General features: G+C 45.2%; 3 protein-coding genes across 3 annotated transcripts; all 3 read right to left on the bottom strand.

The window, feature by feature from the left end:
- Positions 1-503: 503 nt before the first annotated feature.
- Positions 504-9,770, bottom strand: edem1 (ER degradation enhancer, mannosidase alpha-like 1). Its single transcript, XM_083668138.1, has 12 exons — positions 9,200-9,770; positions 8,540-8,612; positions 7,941-8,044; positions 7,279-7,450; positions 6,774-6,957; positions 6,373-6,547; positions 5,914-6,034; positions 5,375-5,545; positions 4,852-4,925; positions 4,503-4,599; positions 4,042-4,227; positions 504-2,621 (listed from the first exon to the last, which is right to left on the bottom strand). The coding sequence occupies exons 1-12, from the start codon at positions 9,664-9,666 to the stop codon at positions 2,532-2,534; spliced, it is 1,914 nt and encodes a 637-aa protein (XP_083524264.1). The 5' UTR covers positions 9,667-9,770; the 3' UTR covers positions 504-2,531.
- A 614-nt stretch (positions 9,771-10,384) lies between these two features.
- On the bottom strand, positions 10,385-16,644 carry arl8ba (ADP-ribosylation factor-like 8Ba). Its single transcript, XM_083668153.1, has 7 exons — positions 16,437-16,644; positions 13,893-13,973; positions 13,369-13,442; positions 13,059-13,152; positions 12,833-12,900; positions 12,268-12,338; positions 10,385-11,459 (listed from the first exon to the last, which is right to left on the bottom strand). Exons 1-7 carry the CDS (start codon positions 16,638-16,640, stop codon positions 11,410-11,412), a joined length of 642 nt encoding a protein of 213 aa, XP_083524279.1. The 5' UTR covers positions 16,641-16,644; the 3' UTR covers positions 10,385-11,409.
- Positions 16,645-16,854: 210 nt separating this feature from the next.
- Positions 16,855-19,907, bottom strand: tnfrsf18 (tumor necrosis factor receptor superfamily, member 18). Its single transcript, XM_083668152.1, has 7 exons — positions 19,782-19,907; positions 19,270-19,395; positions 18,629-18,763; positions 18,293-18,380; positions 18,121-18,191; positions 17,902-18,030; positions 16,855-17,669 (listed from the first exon to the last, which is right to left on the bottom strand). The coding sequence occupies exons 1-7, from the start codon at positions 19,843-19,845 to the stop codon at positions 17,536-17,538; spliced, it is 747 nt and encodes a 248-aa protein (XP_083524278.1). The 5' UTR covers positions 19,846-19,907; the 3' UTR covers positions 16,855-17,535.
- Between the last annotated feature and the right edge of the window lie 4,125 nt (positions 19,908-24,032).

The following is a 24,032-nucleotide window of genomic DNA, read 5'->3' on the forward strand; positions in this document are numbered from 1 at the left end:
AACATAGGCGGAAAACAAGATGGCCTCAACACCTGCGTACGCACTTCACCCTCTGTTACTTTACGTAAGACTCATTCATCAGCAGTAATGGGTTGTAATGTGTAGATAGGGCGTTTATCATAGACTTCAGATTGAGCTGTGTATATATAGTTATGTTGTTTTCAAGATAATTAATTTACAGTGCACCCAATATGGGGGACCTCAACAACTGGCGGCAGCTGGAGAGGACCGTTGTCGAGTTTAAATTGGACCAATTCGTTTTGTTTGTCAAACATCACTGAAAGGTGTAGGTGAGTAAATGTGTGTTGATGTGTCCCTCTGTTGAGTGACTGTAGTAAGAAAATGCAGTACGTTGTCTGTAACAGCTTGGTAACAACCTCACTCCAAAGCCTGTAGGCCCCTGGGCCATGAATTCCGTACAGAAACCAAATAAAGATCTGAAATGTGAATATGAAATTAAATTATTAAAGCTTCTATAGAAAAAAACAAGAAAAAAACACCACTCTGAGCACTGTAGTTCTTTAATCAATTCAACTCAGTAATGTCCTATTTCAGAATATTTATTTTACAACATACTGTGTTTTGACAAGAGATTGTTCTGACATTGAGAGAAACCCATTCATGTTTATTATATGTATCGTCCAGGCACCATTTAGTCCACGACTCACGGTGACCTGAGAAAAGAAAATCCTGATAATAACCCATATTGGAAGGTAAAAAAACAACAACAATGACGGTCCTGAAATAATGGAGGCAACAAGATGTCAAGAAAGTCATTAACAAAAGCATTCACCCCCCAAAAAATAAAAAACATCAATCAATCAACAAAACAATCCCTGAGTTTCCTCTCCTGATAACAGTCCATGAAACATTCTGTTAGCACCATTAAGTGAAGGAAAGGTTGCCGACGGGGAGTGGTAGAGTACCGTTCCACTCCGTCCACACACGTTACAGGTACTACGCTACCAACACCTTGAGTATTCACAGAACAGTAACTAACACGAATGTGAACCGATGACCGAGCAGCACAATCCCTGTCGTCGACAGCAAACATCTCAGGCATGAACGTCCAACGTCAAGGAAAATCCCTTCCTCAGATGCATATGGTAGAAATTCATATTATTGTTCAAAGAGGACTATAAGACATGACACTCTCTCACACACACACACACACCAACTGTTAAAAACATCACACATCGTATGGCTTTGTTCAAGCATATGACACAGTCTCAAGTGTCCAGAAACAGCATATGCCTTAAATCAGCGTTAACACTGTACGTAGTAAAGGAATGATCTCTGTCCAGCCTCACCGCCGCCCCCCAGTGGTCTGACAACAGAAGAACCGCTAATTAACCGTAACACAACTTCATCACGTCGTCTCTTAGCTCTCGCGACTACACGGTCGGTTCTGTCCAACATCGAGAGTCACCAAAAAGGCACTTGGTCCATGTAGTCCTGAAAATCACACCGTCATGGTGTGAAATGACATACACCTGCCTGTCTATTGCTAGACTACTACTAGTCACTGTAGGCATATATACATATATATGAATGAGAGAGAGAGACAGAGAGAGAGAGAGAGAGAGAGAGAGAGAGGGAGGGAGAGAGAGAGACACAGAGAGAGACAGAGAGAGAGAGGGAGGGAGAGAGAGAGACACAGAGAGAGAGACAGAGAGAGAGAGATGCGTGCATTTATACATTCCCCCTCAGACACCTGAATATCAAAGAACAGGTAAAAACGATAACTCACAAGCTTTAATGTAAATCGGTTCCTCTCCATTCACTGGAAACATACTATCCGAGCAGTTAAGGTGGTAAAGGCTCGAGGCACGGTCTAAAACAAGAGGCGGTGTGCTCAAATCAACATGGACTAAATCACTTAACGTGACTGATTAAGTGTTACGTGGGGATAATGCATAAAAAGCGTGTCTAGTGTAAAAGCCCTCGAGGAAAAGCACTGGGTCAAGTCCACAGAGGAGATAATGCAGGAAGGCACTAGTCACCGTGGGTAATGAGATGTTGTCGTGTGGAGGTGGTGAGCTTTAACAATGCTTTGGACTACCGTGTACCTGCACCGTTCCCTCAATACAATAATAGTTCACAGCTCAGCTGAATGTTCTAAACATGCACATACACTGTGTGTGCATGTACACGTGTGTATGTGTGTATACACACACACACACACACACACACACACACACACACACACACACACACACACACACACACTGTAAGATCTTGTGGAGCAACATTTCACATAACCTCTTCCTGGAAGAACAAGTGATTTTCTCCTACGATTAAAATACAGAACCTTCCCGTTCCACAAGGTGTTTCACACAAAATAAAAATCCATACAGGAGATCGCAAAGTTGAACACTGGTATGATCTCCACCTCAGTCCTGTGCAGCGGAGCAGTGGGGGGGGGGGGGGGGGGGGGGGGGGGGTTGATCTCTTCTTCTTCTTCTCTCCTCCTCACACCGTAGCTGAGCCTGAGTGAGTGTCACACTAATGTCCCCCTCCTAGAGCCCAGCTCAGAACAGTCCAACCATGTGATCGATCTGTCTCATGTACACACTCTTCAGGGGCAGGGCATAACGCCGCTCCTCCGGGATCCTGTCACACTGGGGAGGAGAGGAGAGGAGAGAAGGGAGAGGGGTAGCGGAGAGGAGAGAAGGAGGGAGAGGGGTAGAGGAGAGGAGAGGAGAGGAGAGGAGAGGAGAGAAGGAGGGAGAGGGGTAGAGGAGAGGAGAGAAGGAGGGAGAGGGGTAGAGGAGAGGAGAGAAAGAGGGAGAGGGGTAGAGGAGAGGAGAGGAGAGAAGGAGGGAGAGGGGTAGTGGAGAGGAGAGAAGGAGGGAGAGGGGTAGAGGAGAGGAGAGAAGGAGGGAGAGGGGTAGTGGAGAGGAGAGAAGGAGGGAGAGGGGTAGAGGAGAGGAGAGGAGAGGAGAGAAGGGAGAGGGGTAGTGGAGAGGAGAGAAGGAGGGAGAGGGGTAGAGGAGAGGAGAGAAGGAGGGAGAGGGGTAGAGGAGAGGAGAGGAGAGGAGAGAAGGGAAAGGGGTAGTGGAGAGGAGAGAAGGAGGGAGAGGGGTAGAGGAGAGGAGAGGAGAGGAGTGGAGAGGAGAGAAGGAGGGAGAGGGGTAGTGGAGAGGAGAGGAGAGGAGAGAAGGAGGGAGAGGGGTAGTGGAGAGGAGAGGAGAGAAGGGAGAGGGGTAGAGGAGAGGAGAGAAGGAGGGAGAGGGGTAGAGGAGAGGAGAGGAGAAGGAGGGAGAGGGGTAGAGGAGAGGGGAGAAGGAGGGAGAGGGGTAGTGGAGAGGAGAGGAGAGGAGGAGGGAGAGGGGTAGTGGAGAGGAGAGGAGAGAAGGAGGGAGAGGGGTAGAGGAGAGGAGAGAAGGGAGAGGGGTAGTGGAGAGGAGAGAAGGAGGGAGAGGGGTAGAGGAGAGGAGAGGAGGGAGAGGGGTAGTGGAGAGGAGAGGAGAGGAGGAGGGAGAGGGGTAGAGGAGAGGAGAGGAGAGGAGGAGGGAGAGGGGTAGAGGAGAGGAGAGGAGGGAGAGGGGTAGTGGAGAGGAGAGGAGAGAAGGAGGGAGAGGGGTAGAGGAGAGGAGAGGAGAGGAGGAGAGAGAGGGGTAGAGGAGAGGAGGGAGAGGGGTAGAGGAGAGGAGAGGAGAGGAGGAGAGAGAGGGGTAGAGGAGAGGAGGGAGAGGGGTAGTGGAGAGGAGAGGAGAGGAGAGGAGGAGGGAGAGGGGTAGAGGAGAGGAGAGGAGAGGAGAGGATTCGTAATCGAGCAGAATGACAACATTAAAATCCAGTAAAACCAGATCCCCAAAATACTCTGAGCTACTTAGTTAGCACAGCGGAGCTACTTAGTTAGCACAGCGGAGCTACTTAGTTAGCACAGCGGTTTCACGACATTCCATCACAACAAGCATAAATGCACACACCAAATGTACACACAACTCTACAACTCTACACACATAAGCATCACTGATAATGATGATGGCCACAGTGCCAGGGACAGACGGTGGACGGTGGACGGTGGGGTCTTACGTTGCTGGCGTTGCTGAAGGGTCCGTGGTGGTGGTGGTGGTGGACCTCCTGCACCCCCTCCTCACAGGGGAACATGTCGTTCCACTTCTTGTCCCGGAAGCGCTCGTCTATAGGGACCATGTGACCCTCCGTGGTGAAGATGTACTTGTTCTCAGACTTGTGCAGCGGGTTGTCTTCGTCAAACAACTGGAAGGGGAGAGGGGGGAGGGGGGGGGAGGTGGAGTGGAAGGGGTGGGGGGGTTGGTGGGAGGGAGGGAGGGGGAGTGGAAGGGGAGGGGGAGGGGGGGTTGACAGGATTAGCTAGGTGCTACAGGCTTCGAGGAGGCTGATCTGACTGTAGCTGCGGTACCTACCAGGTAAAGGTATTTGACTATAGCTGCGGTACCTACCAGGTAAAGGTATTTGACTATAGCTGCGGTACCTACCAGGTAAAGGTATTTGACTATAGCTGCGGTACCTACCAGGTAAAGGTATTTGCAGGTCTCGCTGAGGAAGAAGCTCTCCATGCGATCCTCTTTGGACTTGTCCACCACGTGGTGCAGGGTGGCATACCCACATCTGTCAATCACACACCTCCGCTTAGAATCTCCGTGAAGTGGCACGTCGTTTCATTTGTGAACCAGCCCAACCAAGGCTTTCTTGACTGAGGAGTTTTTTTTCTCCTCAAAAGACTTCATCATTCTTACAATAATTAAAATCTAATGCTACATGACTGTGTTTGTACTGCATGACACAAAATGAGGGACGGTCTACTACCTGAAGCAAACACGGTATGCGTTGTACAGAACATGAGGCATGACTCAGTCATACCTGACTTTGGCATTTTTCTCCAGGCTCTCAAGGATATCCATTCCAACGTGCAAATAGAAAGGATTCTTCGTGGCCTGTCAGGAGGGAGGGAACAGCTCACTCACTGTATTTCAATACATTCCAACCAAGGGAGGCTGGTGGAGGTAGAAACCGGAGGACGGGCTCATTGTAATGCATGAAATGGAATAAGTAGTGGTATCAAGTTCCATGCATTACAATGAACCTGTTTGATACCATTCCATTCTATGCATTACAATGAGCCCGTCCTCCGGTTTCTACCTCCACCAGCCTCCACTGATTCAGACAGCCACATGCTATGCCAGACATGATCTGCTGTTCAATCCAGGTCAAAGAACCCTGGATTCTCTGTGGTCCTCTGTGGCTCAGTCGGTAGAGCACGGCGCTAACAACGCTTAGGTTGTGGGTTTGATTCCCGCTGGGACCATATATACTGAAATGTATGCACTCACTGCAATGTAAGTCACTTTGGATAATATATATATCTAGAACCCTGGTCTGGTACCTGGTACAGCAGATAGGTGGACTCCACAAGCTCCGGCCTCAGGGGGTAGAAGAGCACATCGGGGGCCTGGAGCTGCCAGTTGTACCTCTCCGGCAGGGCCCCGAAACGCTTCCATATGGCATAGTAGAAGGCGTGGAGGCAGATGGCGTTCTCCACGTCACCATTCAGCACCTGGGAAGAACAACCGCAAAGGTCAGGGGTCACAGAGGATGATGTCACAGCATTAGGGGAGGCTGGTGGAGGTAGGAATCGGAGGACGGGCTCATTGTGATGCATTCGTCATTCCGTTCCATGCATTACAATGAGCCCATCCTCCGATTTCTACCTCCCCTGCATCAGAGGACGTTCACTGCCAGCAAACACTATACCGTCAATCAATTTAAATTAGGACATCGTAGTGTAAAAATCTTTAGGTTGTATTGTACGTAGATAACAAGCAGACATCAAAGACATCAAAGTCTGGTTAATTTAAGTCTAGTTTAGTTAAGTCTGGTTAATTTAAGTCTAGATTATCTGAGTGCAGAGACTGAGATTCCTACCTGGAGCCCAGGGAAGAAGGCTTGCAGGGAGTCGATCCACGTGTTCATGATCTGGCCGCTGAACATGTTCACGTTGACGTACAGTGGAGGGTCCCCCTCTCCTTCATTACACGACTCCCTCCTGCATATCAATCAGAGTAGAGCGGTTCTCACATCACCATACCAACAACAGTATAACAACACTACAAACTTCCAACAAGATCCAGAGTTCACACATCTCCACACACCAGTGGAGGCAGAAATCAGAGGCCAGGCTCATTGTAATGCACAGAATGGAATGAGGAAGGGTATCAAACACACATGTTCCACATTCCTCATTCCTCATTCCTCATTCGTGCGTTACAATGAGCCCCTGTTCTCAGATTTCTTCCTCCACCATCCTCCCCTGCAACACATACACAACACACTGAGTCAATGCCACCCTAGATTATAACCAAGTCAAGTAGAAGACTGACTGACCCTCTCCTCAGGTGGATCTGGATGCTCTCATAGGAAGCCTGGAACATCTTGTAGTCCTCCGTTTCTCCAAACAGGATGTAGGACTTGAGCAGATACTCGTAGAAGGAGTCCATACCCGCCCCCAGACCACTCTGCTTGCCCACCCACTGGCCTGTCTGGATGTTCACCACATTCCCTGAGAGAAGAAGAGCTGATAGTGTTAGAGAGGGGTGTGTGTGTGTGTGTGTGTGTGTGTGTGTGTGTGTGTGCGTGTGTGTGTGTGTAATGTTATCATTATAAGGGAAACAATTAGGGAATAACACAGAAATTAGTTTGTTTGTTCATTCATCCATCCATCCATCCATCCATCCATCCATCCATCCATCCATCCCTCCCTCCCTCCCTCCCTCCATCGTGCCCACCGAGCAGGCCGGTCTCGTTGCTCCTCAGGTTCCACAGGGCCCTGACCGCCCGCCTGGCCACCCACTCGAACGTGGAGTCTCCGATCAGACGGCTCAAGATGCCGAACTCCACCAGGAGGGAGCCAGCCCCCGCGGTGCACGTCTCGTTGATGCTGTCAGGCGGGACGCCATTCTTCAGGTTCACCTGGGGGAAATAAACACCAAGGAGTAAATCCACTGAGCAACGTTACGGTCCTCTGACGCCCCTATGGAATATGATGAAGTCTAAATGACTGAGTGTCAACTGAGTGTTAAATGAGTGTGATAGCAGAGTCCTGTCGTTTACTGGTCTTAAGACACAGATCTCCCTCTTTCCTAAGGATCAATTCAAGTATATCTTCTCTCTGTCTTATCCCACCCCCCACCCCAAGAACAAAGGCCATCCCAGACCAGACCAGACCATCCCAGTCCAGACCAGCCAAGCCAAGCCAAGCCCAGCCCAGCCCATCTGGGACACAGCTCTCACCCTGGGGTAGGGGATCCCTGTCATGGTGTTCTCAAAGGCAGGCAGCAGGCGGACCGCCAGGTCGTGGGCCAGGTGTAGGAGCTCGTTGTCATAGTCCTCCAGACTCACGTTGCCAAACGGATGCTTGGGGTCGGTCAGGAGAATGTGAGAAGAGATCAGACTTCCCAGGATCCTTGAGAGATTGACAGAGAGAGAGAATGTTAGAAGGTGGTCCCTTGCCTAGAGATTTCGGTAGGGTTCAGAGAGCAATACACCTTGCTCCACTCCTATCATAAATGCAAAGATTAACCTGCTTTCTGCCATCTAAAAAAAAACCATCCCCAACTGCCATCACCACCTGTGAAGTCGTTGACGTTGTTTTGATGTCGTTCACCCACCTGTGAAGTCGTTGATGTTGTTTTGATGTTGTTTACCCACCTGCAAATACGCATGCACTAGACATTCAATGTGGTGTCCTTGAGGTCGAGCACTATGTTCTTACTTCAATGCAGCATAAAGACTATTGAGCCGTTTGCTCCATATTGATATAAGGAAAAGAAACATTTCCTTATAACCACAGCTTGGGAGTTGTGTACACTAAAGAGAGAGAGAGAGAGGCCTATTTGACTCTTGACTAAGAAAACACATTCTGGATAACATGAGAGGAAAGGTGACATGGACACCTGATGTTGGCTTCAAACAACTGCACCGTGGAGTCCTTGTCAAAAGACACCGTGGCTATCACCAACTTCACCGCTCTGTGAAACTCTGACACGTTGCCCAGCACCTGGAGGGAGAAATATTCATCAGGGGTCTTGAAAAGACACTAAACGATGGGCTTGGTGGTCATTAAGTGCTAGGCCTAAGTCAATAGAATATTGTAGTCCACCACAGGGGGTGATTGACGGAGTAGTCGTTCTTAAGCAGTAGATGGATGACATGTACAGTACAATAACAGCAGCACACATAGGTATTAATTCTGTTACAATGTTGGCTTACATTTCAAAGAAACCTGTCTGTTCACTCCATCACTGAGCCGAACCACAGCAACACAGCCACAACACAGAAGCCAAGCCAACAAACCACATTCTCCTGGAGCCAGACGTTGGGCTTCAGTTTGACATCATTCTGCCTGACACCTGTCCTCTAACTATGCACTACAATGGAGAATCTGGATTTGGAAGCCATAGTCCCCCTGATGCACACACACACACACACACACACACACACACACACACACAGATATGAAATGAATGACAGAATAAGAAAGATTACAGCTTACCAGTAATGTATCTAGTGTGTCAATGAGTGTCAGGGAATAGTTTCCTAAAACATCATTGATGTTGACGTTTGACCTGCAATAACAGCAATGAAAAAGACACAATTGCACCCATAAGGTAAGAGGCTGTACAATAACAGAGGGCGTGTTGAATAGGACATTTCTGAAATGCATGCACTAGGGTGAGATAACACCAGTGAAACACTGCCAGGAAGACCGTATCTTGAACAGAAGGAAGGGGAATGGAATGGCAATGTTTCAGCTTGAGAGGAGAGCTGTGCTTTTAAAGAGAATGTTTTCTCGTTAGGCCTACATCGCTTGCTGCTTTCCAACAGACACGGAAAGTGCAGTGGGCATGCAAATAATTGAGAATCTTAACCTTGTTGCAAATCGTTGATAGCTGATAGAGGTTCAACTGACAGCTGAGCAGAAACCTGATTTGTTTACAATCCGTGCATGTTGGAAAGATGCAAATGACAACAGTTAACACCAGTAGAGAGAGAGAGAGAGAGAGAGAATTAAATTAAATAAAATAGAGAGAGAGAGAATGGAGCAGTCTCCCAACCTATATATCAATCAGCAAGCTACCAAGCAGATATCAATCGCACGCATTCACCATATGCAGCTTGACTACAGAACATTGGCTGAGGAATGTAGACTCACGGGTTGAGAACGTCGGGCCCCCTTCCTTGACAGTCAATGGGATTCAGCTCGTCCTTGGGGAAGGCATATTTCATGTAGTTGTCATATCCAAAATAGAACATATCTTTGGCCATACCCTTCATTTTAGCCTTGAGTGTGTCCGGGAAGAAGCCGTATCTCCTGGCATATTCGTCCCTGTCACCGCCAAAGAAACTCAGGTAAGACTTCTGAGGTGTGTCTTCGCCAATCTTGGCACAAGAGGTCCGTTGTTCGTCCCCATGGTCGTGTATTCGGTGTGACCAGGAGCTAGTTCTTGAGGATGTCCCATCGTCTTCGTTAAATAACTCTATTTTGTGTAGATTGAAATTAAAATTAAGGGGGAAGTTGAACCCCCAGCTCGGTCCCAATCCAAACGCAAGCCATGCCAACAGGCAACTGAGAGACAGTCTTAGCACGAGAAGACCAACCACTATTGATCTCCATTGCATCTTTGCTGAGGACCGGTCTTAAAAATCATAGTTTACTTCGACAATGTAGTCAAAGGAGTAGAGGACTGAATTGGTTTATGTGTATTGCTTACAAGGCAACGAAGCAAGCTGGACGACACTGGATAACGCACCACACACTCTCTTCCTGTCAACAAACCAGCCCCTCCCCGTTTCAAAGGTGTGATTGGTGCTCCAGTCACATCGTCATCAATAAAGAGGAGGCATGCGCTTTGGGGATTGGCTACGACGGATGTCAGTCCCGCCTTGGGTATCGTGGCATGCCTCTCGTTTGTCAAGCGATAACTTTTCACGCCAATAGAAAACAGCCACAAGCGTTAGAAGTGCTCTGGATAAATTGGCCCGGTTGGAATACTTTTAAAACACCCTTCCTTCTTTCAAGTAATCACAGATCGGACATGGCTGGATTGGCCAAAGCAGGTTTTCCACTGCACCACTTTCAGAAAGAGAGATATCAATCAGATCAGTGACTTTATAAAAAAACAGGGTATGCAAAGTGCAAAGACAAAATGTTTCTTCTTTTCTTTTCATTTAATTTGAATGACAACTTACTTTTGCATTACTCAATACCTTTATTAAGATCGATAATATTTACAAAAAAAAAGCCCAAGTAATTATCTGCATAAACATCTAGCTATGCATCACCTGCCACAGCAAAGACTGCATCTTTGGATGTGAATAAATACAACAGTACAATGTCTAAATTAAAAAGCATGCCTTTTTATTTATTGAATATACAAGTGGTGTTTGTTTTCTCTTTGCACTCAGGTAGGCACACCTTGCATGCTGCTTTGCTTTGGAGGTGAGAGATATTGCACAAGGCACTTTAAATTCTGCCACTCTCTCTCAGACAGCACAGAGGACATCATTCTTCTGAGGCAAATTACAAACTAGGCTAACCTCACAACCCACTACAGCTACCCCTTCAGTACATTCAAACTTTTAAATAGAATCATATATTCATATACGCTCACATCAGTAAAAATCTTATCTTACCAGCTCGATAATCGTACATACCTGCTGAGCCATTTACTCACTTCATTGCTCTCTTTTCTAAAAAATATTAGAAATTTCCTCAAGAGATACACTTTGATTTGGCAAAAAAAGTTGATAGCCTTAAAACAGTTACAATCTCACAGTAGAACACGACAGAAAGGGAAAACATCCTGAAAGTCCGCTTCATTCCCCCCACGGGCCTGGTACTAGACTTGTCTGGAGAACATAGCTCATGATTAAAGAGGCCCCGATGACAGCCTGAACCATCCATCCTGAGGGGGTGGGCCGGGGTCCGGTGCCCTACACTAGTGTTATAGCCAGTTGGGCTTGAACCACTGGGATGGGCCTGTCATACAGCCTGTAGAAGATAGGGGGCAGACTGGGACTGAGGCTCCCACAGTTCACGAGGCTGAAGCAGCGCTTTGCTGAAAGTATAATGCCGTTTCTGTGACTTTCATAGCATGTGGAATTTGGTATAGAGGCGGGGGGGGGGGGGGGGGGTAACATCAACTTTGAGTAGTGCATTATGGAGGTTGTGTGGAAACCATGGGATGAAATAACGGGGGGGGGGGGGGACAGTGCAGTGAGTGAGTTGGAGGGAGAACTGTACATCATCATCATCATCATTATCATCATCATCATCACAGAGTGAGCAGGGCATGACGTGTGTGTGTGTGTGGGGGGGGGGGGTAACATGGCAGACAGAGCTGGGACGATGTTCCGGCACTTTCAGCTTCTCCGAGATTTTGAGTGCTGGATGAGCCACTGCAGTGTGATATCTGGAAAGCAGGAGAGGGAGGGTGGGTCAGTAGGGACACGGTAGGGAGCCGGGGAGGCTGGTGGAGGTGGAAATCGGACGACGGCTCATTGTAATGCATGGAATGGAATTCCTCATTCCATTCCAAGCATTATAATGAGCCCGTCCTCCGATTTCTAGCTCCACCAGCCTCCCCTGGTAGAGAGACAGTAGGTGAGTGTATGAAACACAGGAGACACTAATCATTGGTCAGTACAGGTGTGCACACAGTGGACACAGAGGGACAGAGAGAGAGACAGTGGACACAGAGGAACAGAGGGACAGAGAGAGGGACAGTGGACACAGAGGAACAGAGGGACAGAGAGAGGGACAGTGGACACAGAGGAACAGAGGGACAGAGAGAGGGACAGTGGACACAGAGGAACAGAGAGAGAGACAGTGGACACAGAGGGACAGAGAGAGGGACAGTGGACACAGAGGGACAGAGGGACAGAGAGAGGGACAGTGGACACAGAGGAACAGAGAGAGGGACAGTGGACACAGAGGGACAGAGGGACAGAGAGAGGGACAGTGGACACAGAGGGACAGAGAGAGAGACAGTGGACACAGAGGAACAGAGAGAGAGACAGTGGACACAGAGGAACAGAGGGACAGAGAGAGGGACAGTGGACACAGAGGAACAGAGAGAGGGACAGTGGACACACAGGGACAGAGAGAGGGACAGTGGACACACAGACAGAGAGAGGGACAGAGAGGTCAAAAACAGTTGATTTCAGCCATGGTTCACTTTACGACCCTCGACAGCCACCTTTGCCAACTCCCCTTCTCACCTATGTTGTCTTTCTCTTTGCAGGAAATAGAATAGCAGCAAATCTCCCTGTCTTGAATAGCTGCCAAGTTCCTGCAGAGGGAAAGGAGTAAAGAAAGAAGTACTCAGACATTGTAAGGGTTAGGAGAACGCCATTTAACTATGCTGGTGTGAATATTAGCTGGCCAGCAGAGGGAGCTAGTTCTTCTGGAAAAACATAAACTATCCACAGGGGTCACCAGCATGAATGAAGGATGAAAGGCTCTTTTGTTTAAAATGTTTAGTGGAAAGGTAGGATTTCCGTGCCTAAATTCCTGAGGTCACAACCAGGGACTGTGACTCACCATTTCATTATTATTTCCTGAGAGTCCCACATTACACCCACAATTACATTAGCGTCACATGATAATATGAAAAAAAATAACCTTGTAGTATCCTTAACACAATCGGAGAGGAACTTCCCCTCAGAGAAATTCAGTTGAATAATGATTGACAAATGTGTCAGAGGGGAAAAGTATCAAGTTTTGCTCAACTTCCTCGGTCAGTCCAAGGTTTACAGACAGCCACCAAATAGTCCTCGTACTCACATCTTCTCAATGAGCTGCTTCTCGTCCAGAGCGTTGGCGAGATCTCTTTTGTTACCAAGCACCAAAATCTGAAAAAAAAAGGCAAGTGTTTACCGCTTACGCGACCGAAATGTCAGATTCTACTGAAAGTAATGATGACAGATCAGAGAGAAACTCCCTCAGAAACTCCCTACTACTGTACTGTAGGAGTCCCGAGCACTTTCGTAAAAAAAGGGAGCGCACTCACAGGAATTCCTTGCAATTGAGGCTTGTCTAACAAATTGTGCAGCTCGTTTCGAGACGCTTCCACTTTATCGCGGTCCGCTGCGTCCACCATGTATCTGAAGAATAAACAATTCGACAAAATACATTGACAACGTATTGAAAAGAAATGCTTGTGTTGTGTGTATTCTGTGATGTCATACGGTACCGACTCAACATTTAACACTGACTGGTATTCACAGAACATGTTCCTTAAGACAAAATGCATCATTCTCCATCATTCCTGACATTCTTCGCCACATTTCAATTTAGCCCATGCAGACTCAGATACTCACACAATTGCATTGACTCCCCGGCAGTAGCGTTCCCACATGCTCCTGAACCTCGGCTGGCCTCCTATATCCCAGATCTGGAAAACCAGACGCATTTTTTTTTTTTTTTGCATTTAGGAAGATTATAATGTACAAGGGGCGCTGCGCAACATTGTCGACTTGGCTCCGTCATTGTGTAAACATTTCAGAGCAAATTAAACTGATATTTAGTAAAAAGTTAGTTTTTTTTTTTTTGTGTATAACATAGTTGAGGCCTGTGTGTTCCCAGCATCTCAATAAAGAACTTTGAACTTTGAACATGGACACAACATAAGGGGACACTGCATACTGTTGGGATATCATGTAACAATTACACAAATTAAGGGAATTCAATTAGTGGTGACGATCTGAGCATGGAACACGTGTTGCTTGTGATGTGACCTGAAGGTTGGCACAGACCGTTCCCGAGAAAGAATACCATTCAAATGTGAGGGCAAAGGAGTAACTGAAGGCCTACCTTGATGGCAAAGGAGTAACTGAAGGCCTACCTTGATGGTAACATTTCCTTTAGTGACCTTCCTCATGTTGAATCCCACTGTCGGGATCATGTCTTCGCTAAACTGCCCAGACTGAAACAGAAGACAAAAGACCCATTGATTACTAATGTGCAATACCAGGGTTAACATTAAACATTGACCAAACCTGAAGGAAGTTGGAACTAGTCCAAATGGTAAAATGCCCATCTGTGTGACTGAGCCTAAATGTCAAGCTAGGCTGAAGAAAAAAAAAACTGCCAATATGTAAAATGTCTAGTGGTAGTTTCTCAAATGCTATTAAACCTGCATTCCTGAGAGGTGTCATGACCTCCACAGGAATTATGTTTGGCATGCAGATAAATCTCAAAAGACCTGAGTCTTCGGCAGACTAAAGAAAATGGGATTATTTTCTGTGGGAAGCATGGCTGAGCCAAGCCCTGAAGAGAAGAGAGCATACAGAGCAAAGTTGATTAATCCTTAAATGACATCAACTGACAATTGGATTTGAACAATCTCTGAGGCCAGACATCAACATCTCCCTCTCTATTCTCTCCTCCTCTCTCCTTAAAACACAAACGGTACAGGAGGAAGACATATCCTTTGTCTGGCCTGGCACATACTTGCAACCCCACATGACTAGCAGCTGGGTCACCTGACCCTGCTCTAAGTGGAAGTGAGTGCAGCAGTCTTATGATCGTGACACAACATCCAACCCTGTTCCCTTCACTTAAACCCAAACAACCACAAGCCACTTACACATCGGACCGTGACAGACTTCATTGACTACAGTAACTACTGCACACTGACTAGCCCGCCTACGACCTACACACACACAGTTGGAAAACGACGCTGTGTTTGTTGCTCACACGGATTAAGATGGCGGTGGAATAGGGTGAATCATCGCAGCTCGGGAGAGCCAGGGCTATGAGGGTTGAGAGTCAAGTGATTTCCAACCCAGAGGGGAACTGTGCTGTTGGGCCGCGAATGACATTTCACAATCTACTGCTCTAACCAATGTGGTCTTCTTGCACATAATTTGCTCCCTGCTGCCTTATTAAACAACAGACATTCCTGACATTGAGTTGCACCATAATGATTAATGGAAATAACCCCCTTACATGAGAAGATCACGATTTCCAAAGACTCAAGCATCTACTTTTGAGAAATCCTAGTTGTAGCAAGGGGGGGGGGGGGGCTTATGCTGTGTTGCATAAGACACCTTATTTGTTTAGTCAAAGTAACTAGGTGAAACAGCAGGGTGCACACATAGCTAGCCTACATCAGCTTTGGGTCACTGGGTGAGAGCATGAAATGCCCCAGACTTGTTTTGATGATTCACTGTGGCAATTAACAGGGTAGAAGTTGTGGTGGGGGTTTCAGAACCCCGTCTCTGCTAGACAACTTTAATGAGACAGTAGGGGGCGCTCTTCCACTCTGTTCTGGGTCCTGTGTCACAGCGACAGTGTTACTATACTGCATTACTCTACGCCTACTGTTAACAGCACAAATGCTTAAAACAGGGATACTGGCTAACAGCAGACACAATCACACATATACTCAACCTCAAAGCTATGTAACTGTACGACATATTATCTTGTATGCACTGGTCTTAAGCCACTCAGAACCACTGAATGTTTATCATCAACCCACTACGTGAACGGATGAATCGGGTGGAAACAGACCAGGCTCTCTGTCAACAAGATGCTCAGCAAAACAGTATCTGGTTTCACATCAGACGATAAACCAAAACAACACAGGGGACTGAGTAGATAGCTGAGTAATAGCCGTGGCCGGGGTGTTGCATCAAACCCCTTCGGCTCCATGGCTTCTGTCCAGACCAGAGCCCCGTTTCATGAGACTCTCCATCCCTATGTTAGATGATGCCATCATCTGGACGGTACTGTATTGTTACGTGATCGCTACCTAGCCTTGTCTATTCCTAAATAAAACGGGAACTTGTAGCCAATGGACTACTAGCTTCTAGACTCACACATACGGCCGGCTAGAAAACAAAAAGCTGTAGCTAAACTTGTCAGATGCCAGTCAGTTAGCTAGCATACTAAAGCTAGCCAAAACACTCAATAGTTGATTGCCGAGCCAACATTAAACAACAAAAGTGACTTTCTCGTTTAACTCGTTTGAAGTAAATCTAAATATGACCCAACGTGTTAAATAAATCTAGCTAAACACTGAGTCATGCTTTTTGCTAGCCAACTACAACAGGGTAGCTAGCTAACTATAGCAACCAGCCAAAGGCTATGACTAATCACTGGAACGAAAAGGTTCTATGGGACATTCCACTTCACAAATCACATCTTATCAGGTGTGTAAATGTAAGTCTTATAAATCATTGCAATAATTAGAAGCTCGCAATAGAAATGAAAAACAATTCATGAACGAGTAACTTTTGTTTATATGTGTTCGACAACGTTCCAAAACTGTTACGTTCTCTTCCATTCCAGCAAGTAGACTGACCCCCCCCAGCCAACCCGACGTGGCTCCCTTGTCTAGACGTCAACCCAGCTAGCTAGCGGCTAAAGAAAAACAAAAACTCACAGCTATCACGTTAACAAATGTAGTTTTCCCAGAGTACTGAAGTCCAACAAGAGTCAACTCCATCTCCTCTTTCCAAAAGAGGGACTTGAACCAGTCCAAAAGCCGGTTAATAAGTGCCAGCATCTTGATGTTGTTGTCCACCCTCAACTCCGCCAGTTTCGGTCTCCTCTGCTGAGTGTGGAGGAAGTGCGTGGTAACTGTCATATGACTTGTCCGTAGTCAGACTCACACCACCCCGCTCGGATACTTCAATAAATACATCTCTCCCTCCTTCGATCCGTCCTTCATTCCATTAACCCTCCCCAGCTCATTTCACATGCACAATTGTTTTGGATTTTTTTTTTTGCATCTCTGAATAAATTCAACTGCAATCGCATATTGATGTTTTTACTGGTTTTCAAAGTCAGTGTGAGGTGACATTTTAGATGAGGGAATAATGCATCGACAACATTTACAAAATAAACTACAGCAAACAGCCATATGAAAATATGTTACTTACAGCCTTTTTAAAAGGTCACTGGTTTATTCATGACTCATAAAATCAAGTTTATTTTACACAAATCACATTGCAATAGAAACATTGTGCATGGCAGTATGCAATTATTTGTCATTGTATTCATTCACATGGATTTCACAACAAACTGAATATTACAATTAACTCATTAATCTACAATATCAATGTTTGATGACATCATTCATCTTCTATATACATACTCTATCTCTATCCACATCTGCACAGAATAGAGCTATTTGCAGTAAGGCCAAATCAATCAGGGTTCCCAATCCTTATCTTAATCATTTAATCAATGTGTAGTGCATTCACAGTGAGAACACATTATTTAATCAGACACCTAGAGAGCTAGACAAGAGAGCCTTCTGAGACTGCATCATACACACTAAATGATCTCCGCCCAGTATTTAAAAACATTTAATCTAGATCAGAATCAGCTGGCTGATTTCCCTTATTCTATTCAAACTCTGCCAGATAGATCTGATCCTGGATAGCAAAAAAAAAGAATCTGCATCGTTCTGATATAGATTAAACATTTTGAAAGAACTGGGCCCAGATGACCACAGTTCAAACACATACAGTAAGCCATCAGACACTGGAGAGGTTTTCCATGGATAGCAGACTTTGGCTGAGAGTGATCTTGGTTTCAGCCTGCTGGATGAGCTGGTTTCCACACTCTTCCTTCGACAGCGGGCAGCGACACATGTCTATCGGACGGCTCACTTGGGGGGGAGGGTATAGAAAGGCATTGATAGTTTTGAGCGCTCAGAATTAGTAACACATCAATGTTCCCTCATTTGCAATGCCTAGGAAACATCATGAAGCTAATACATGTCCTTTGAACATGTTACCGTACATACTGAACTGTAATCCATTTGTTAAAACAACACCCTCGCATGCATTTCAAGTACAGAAACCAGATCTGGCTTAGTTAACCAGCTCTGTGGCACTTACTGGCTTTAGGCTTCCTGTCCTTGACTCTCCTTATGCAGGCATAAGAAAGGAACATCAGGAGGACAGTGGCAAAGAAGAAGGAGCCAGTGATCAAAATCAGCTGGATCGTGGACATCCCAGACTGGACGTCTGTTGGCGAACAATCAATTGATTGAGAAAAAAAATGAAATTACATTCACAATATGTACATTGTTTTTATTGTTGTTATTGTTAACTTACCATGAACACCACATTTGGCGTTGTGTGTTTTATCCCCAGGAAAGATCACATCAAGACCAAAGGTACCACACCTGTTTTTGAAAATTAAAACTTTTATCTTGGGGCCACCAGAGGAACATTTCAAAAGAACGCGGAGTGCTGTAGTTTTTTCTTTTCAAAATGTTGCTCTTACTGTGTTAAAGGCTTGCAGGAACCATCCCCTGTGTCAGAATATGTGTCGTTAGGACATGGAACACATCTATATGTATACTCCCTGGAACCTGCAATTGAAAACATTCAAGTAGGCAGCTGAATGTTAGAGACACATTACGATGTGGTTTAGAGATATAATTCACCAAACATTCTGTCATTCTGCAGCATTTGATAACAGATGCAAACAATGACTCATATGGCAACAAGTCAGTGACAACCAGATGACAATGAAGAAGGAAATGTGGACTAATGTTTGTTGGAAAAACATACGCTACGAAGCATTTTCACTCTATTAAAAAAAAGGCTCCCGTGTTACCTGTTCTCTCACGTTGTTCCCCTTTGCGACATTTCTTTTCCGCGACACATTTTGAGCAGAAATTGTCGGAGCACAGGAAACCAGACTGACACGAGCAGTTTGCATTTGCGGTCCGGGTGCATTTCTTCGTTAAATCTGCAAGAAATTCCATAGGATAACCACAAGGTTTTCATACAAATACAGGTACATTCAAGTTTTTGCATATGCATCGTCATGGAATCGTCTTCTTTCGTTCACTTCTTTCTGCAGCCTCCGCTTTGTTGTGGTTAGTTGTTTCATAGCACTAATGTACGACTGAGTGAAAGGAAACGAATACAGTACCGGTCAAAAGTTTGGACACACTTTCTCATTCAATGGTTTTTCTTTATTTTTTATTATTTTCTACATTGTAGATTAATATTGAAGACATCAACACTATGAAGTAACACATATGGAATTATGTAGTAAACAAAAAAGTGTTAAACAAACCAGAATATGTTTTATATTTTAGATTCTTCAAAGTAGCCACCTTTTGCTTTGATGACAGCTTTTCACACTCTTGGCAAGGTGTGTCCAAACGTTTGACCGGTACTATATAAATAGAACTTCTTTTTTTTTTTTTTATTGTTTATATTTAAATTGTAATCTTACATCACTCTTACCCTGTGCACATTTTCTGCATGGCTGACACTCCTCTAAGAAGTGAGGGTACTCGGTGAAGGACTCCCCTGTGCAGTTACTACAGACAGTTCTGGAGTGCTCTGTGCAGAACGCCTTCACAAATGTGCCTACATGCCAAGAGAGAACACAATATCATTATCAAGAGATAGAAACCCTCATTGTTATTTTAGATAGATAGATAGATAGATAGATAGATAGATAGATAGATAGAAACTTTATTTATCCCAGGGGGAAATTCAGGTTCCAAGTAGCGTACAGACATAGAGGTATCACACATAACATACACATACAACATCAGCAGGATTGTAAACAGGCGAGGTTGTATTGTGTATTTGGTTGTATTGTGAGGCCAGTCATTATGTCCCACCATGGTCTCACATTATCATAAGTATCACAAACAAGTACTTGCACTGATTGATTAAAGAAAAACAATACTGGCAGGGTGGAAACAAATACATCAGTTAAAATATTATCAGTTAAAGGTCAACATTACCTGGAGGACAGAGGTCACAACAAAGTCTTTCATTTTTCTCAAACTGTAGTTGATTGCAATCCATGGCAAAACCAATAATCCAAACAGACACAAGGCAGATAAGTGTCAGGTTAAGATGCAGAAGTGTATCCATTATGTTCATTATGTTTCCTTTTCTGTCTCCCCCCTGAGGGTTTTATGCAGACTACACATTGACGTCACGTGTGTATGTGGTTGGCAGCTTTGACACCAAGAGTTTCTGTGGAAAGTTGATTGGTCAAAGCTTGATTTTAATAGTTGATTTGATTACACTGAACATGATAGAGGATATAGCAGGCTGGCATATAAAGTATGTTACTGTATGTCAACAGTATTATTCATAACCACCTAATATTATAAGATCAACAGATAGCCGTTGGACCAGAAACGGTGCAGCACATTCACGCCTACACAACAACTGCACATGTGCAGCTTACCACCGAGTGGTCTTATATGATTATCATACGGGCCATAATCAATTCTCAAACAACACTACATCTCTGATCCTGGTGATCTGTACAATTGCTGTTTGCTGTGAGAATACCAATACTATCTATTTTACCTATCTCCTTCCAACACAAATGCTTACACAAAAGGCTGTCCACAACACACCGGTCCTTGGCTGGCTTTGCCAAAACACTTGTGCTATCACAAGCCATGTCTCTGTCAAACATCCAACATGACTCTTTCATCAGCCAGACGCTACACATTCATGGGCTGCATGTAAGGGTAGGCAAAAGACAAAGTCAGAAATCAAAAACCAGGAATACACTACACTAGGAAAGATCGCTGTAACGTTTGACACAAGGTACAAAGACAAACTGGCAACGAGACGGGAACACGCAGACTAAATATGCGGGTAATGATGGTAAGGAATCGGGGCGGGGTGGACAATTACACAAGTGGGAAAATACACAAGGGCAGATAACGAAGTGATAGAAACGAAAAACAACGTGAGTAAAACAGGAATTAAAACAATAACAAAAAACAAAGACAAACAACAATAACGCAAAGGACGGGACGTTACATCTAATTTAAAAAATCTACAGTACCAGTCAAAAGTTTGGACACACCTTGCCAAGAGTGTGCAAAGCTGTCTTTGAAGAATCTAAAATATAAAAAAACAAAAAACGTTTGCGTTAAGGGATCAGTGATACACCCACAGTGTTGGTTGATATCACACCTACCAAAACCTCACCAATGTGGGTGACATTTACAGTTTTCAAAGTAGGTGACAAAGTCATCTGCAGACAGGGAGGAGGGAGGAGGGGGAGGAGGTGGGTTGAGGTGTGAAGAGAATGTGGAGAACAGTTTCCTTGGGTCAGAGGCAGAAGATTGAATTTTGGAATGGTACTAAGAAGCTTTAGCAGCTGATGCAGAGGAGGTGTAGTTGAGGAGGAGAGAGAGATAAGGTTTAAGGTCATCAGGGAGGCCGGTTTTACTCCATTACCTCTCAGCTGCCCAGAGCCCTATTCTACATGCTTGCAGGGTTTCAGACAGCCAAGGAGCGCGTGGAGAGGATCGTGCTGGCCTTGAGGTCAGTGGACAGAGAGAGTCAAAGGATGAGGAAAGAGTGGACAGGAGGGTGGAGGAGGCCGCATCAGTGGATAGAAGGGAGAAGGATTCAACAGAGGGTAGGGAGGATAAAACAGAGGAAGAGAGAGCGGTGAGGGAGACGGTACACAGGTTGCGATGAGAGGATACAGTGTGGGTAGAGTCTGACTGGGAGGGGGTGGATTTGAGGGGAAGGGAAAAGGATACAAAATGATGACCAGAAACTGGAAGAGGGGTAATAGTAAGGTTGGAGGGATGGGAGGATCTCTGTGGCTCAGTTGGTAGAGCATGGCGCTAACAACGCTTAGGTTGTGGGTTTGATTCCTGCTGGGACCATATATACTGAAATGTATGCACTCACTGCAATGTAAGTCGCTTTGGATAAAAGCGTCAGCTAAATGGCATATATATCTGGTGAAGACAAGGTCGAGCTGATTGAGCTTATGAGTCGGAGGAGAGTGGGACAGGGTAAGGTCGAAGGAGGAGAGAAGGTCAGAAGGTCATGTCCTCCTCGACCAGAGAATCTAGGGGAATGAGAAAAGGAGTAGGCATCAGAAAGGGCTGCCGGAGTATCTGTGTTTTCCAGTGTAATCCATGTCTCTGTGAGAGCAAGGAAGTGGAGCAGGTGTAAGCTGAGATAGCATCTACTATCTCACGACAAATATGGGTGACACTGTCACAAACACTGTAACAAAGAGGGAATCCCATTTACACATAATAATATAGGCCCCCCCCCCCCATACACACACACGTTTTTGATACACTAAGCCGTCTTTCACTTCTTAGCCTCCCACTCGTTTTGCCCACCGATATTGGCGGCATGACCGCTGAGCCATAAAGATACGTCACAGCTGCCGCCTCCCCCCCCGCCGTGGCGTCATGACGATGACAGTTTAAACGTGGTTGGTGTGTGGGGGTTAAAATGTCACGCTACTTTTGTGCATGCAGAGCTGAACTTCCCCTTACTGCTGGCTGCCTAAGAACAAAGCCAGGGTACGGCCTACAGCAGCTTCCCTCAGCTACCGAAGTTACTAACGCGCGTGTAGAACGCACGTCACTGGGGAGCTATGCCCTTTCAAGGAACCACATGGCACATGATCTAGTCCACCAATCAGTGACGTCTCATTTACTAAGACAATAGCAGTGTGATTTGTTGTTATGGTGATCGAGCTTGAATGAAAAGGCAGCTACTTCGCAAACAGCAGATAAGTAAATACAGTACATGTTGGCTCCCTGGGGTATGGATAACTTTAAAGCCACAATCCGTAATTCGTGAAGCCATTTTTGAATTTATAAACGTATGATATAGACCCATTTATTCTTGAAGAATATTACTTAATAAACGCCTCATGAGCTTAATACAACTGCTTTTCCCCATTATAACCCAACATATACAGTAAGGCTGTTGTACTCAGTTTACAAACAAGAGGAATGTAAACAAACACTGTACTGTACTGTAGCTTCAAACTACTGGTTTGAAACTAATGGTTAAAACTCCCACTGACATGTTGTTGTTTTTCATTCAATTTCAATTACATATTGTGGCTTTTGGGAGCGTCAGAAACTGACGACAGTAAGTTCCGTTTTCCATCGTGTTTTATCCAGTTCCTGAGTTACATTTGGTTGTGTGTATTTCTTCTCTCTTTATTGTTTACAGCAGTGACAGTCATTCTTATGTATTTCGACCAGGGGAGGCTGGTGGAGGTAGAAATCGGAGGACAGGCTCATGTAATGCCTGGAATGTAATGAGAAATGAATATCAAACAAGTGATGGAACGAGGAATGGTATCACACGTGTTTCACGCCATTCCTCATTCCATTCCATGCATTACAATGAGCCTGTCCTCCGATTTCTACTTCCACTTGGCTCTAATGATTTAGGCACTCTGCTGTTTTTATTCTCTGTTCTATTCTATTTTCTTTTGACATAAACTCATGCAAAAATAGATACCTTCTCAGTGCTGCAGAGAGGGATTATTTTCAGAAAACAATGCTTAACCAGTTTGTTTCTCACCAGTGCTTTCACTATACAGTATATAAATACATACAATGGTCATTGCTCAAAATAGGTATTGTGAGATGAGCCTAAATTGCTTAACCCTCCTGCGGTGTTCGGGTCAAATCTGGCCGATTTACAACTTTAACTAATCATAAATATCGTGTTTTTCATTTGATTGCCTCAAGATCTTATGATATCCTCCACACTAGGCATTTGAACATATAAAATTGCTGATCACCACTTTCATTGAATTTTGAGTGGTTTACTTAACTTTGTTACACCTGTGGTGTTCACGGTCAAAAATGACTGGCCATAAGAAATGAATGGGAAACACTAAATTATGTTCATCCAGCAAATGGAAAACATCCCCATACACACACCCAGTCACCCACACACCCACAACCACAACCCCCTCAGCCCCCACCCCTCCGCCCCCCACCCTTTCATCTATCCCCCTCATCTATTCTGGCAAGGTAACAAGGTACCAGTGAGTGTGCTATCTCCATGTGGTTTTATCATAGCAAAATAAGACTTAACTTTAAATCGCTGTTGATGAAAAGGCCTTATACTTCATGTTTGTTTATTGAATATTACATGCTGTATGGTAGCGAAAAATCGAGGTGCAAGTTGTTTTCATTTTCAAACAAAGTAAGATGGTGAAAGAATAGAAAATTGGGGCA

The sequence above is a fragment of the Argentina silus genome (assembly GCF_951799395.1).
Source record: "Argentina silus genome assembly, chromosome: 4".
Taxonomy (NCBI): Eukaryota; Metazoa; Chordata; class Actinopteri; order Argentiniformes; family Argentinidae; genus Argentina; species Argentina silus.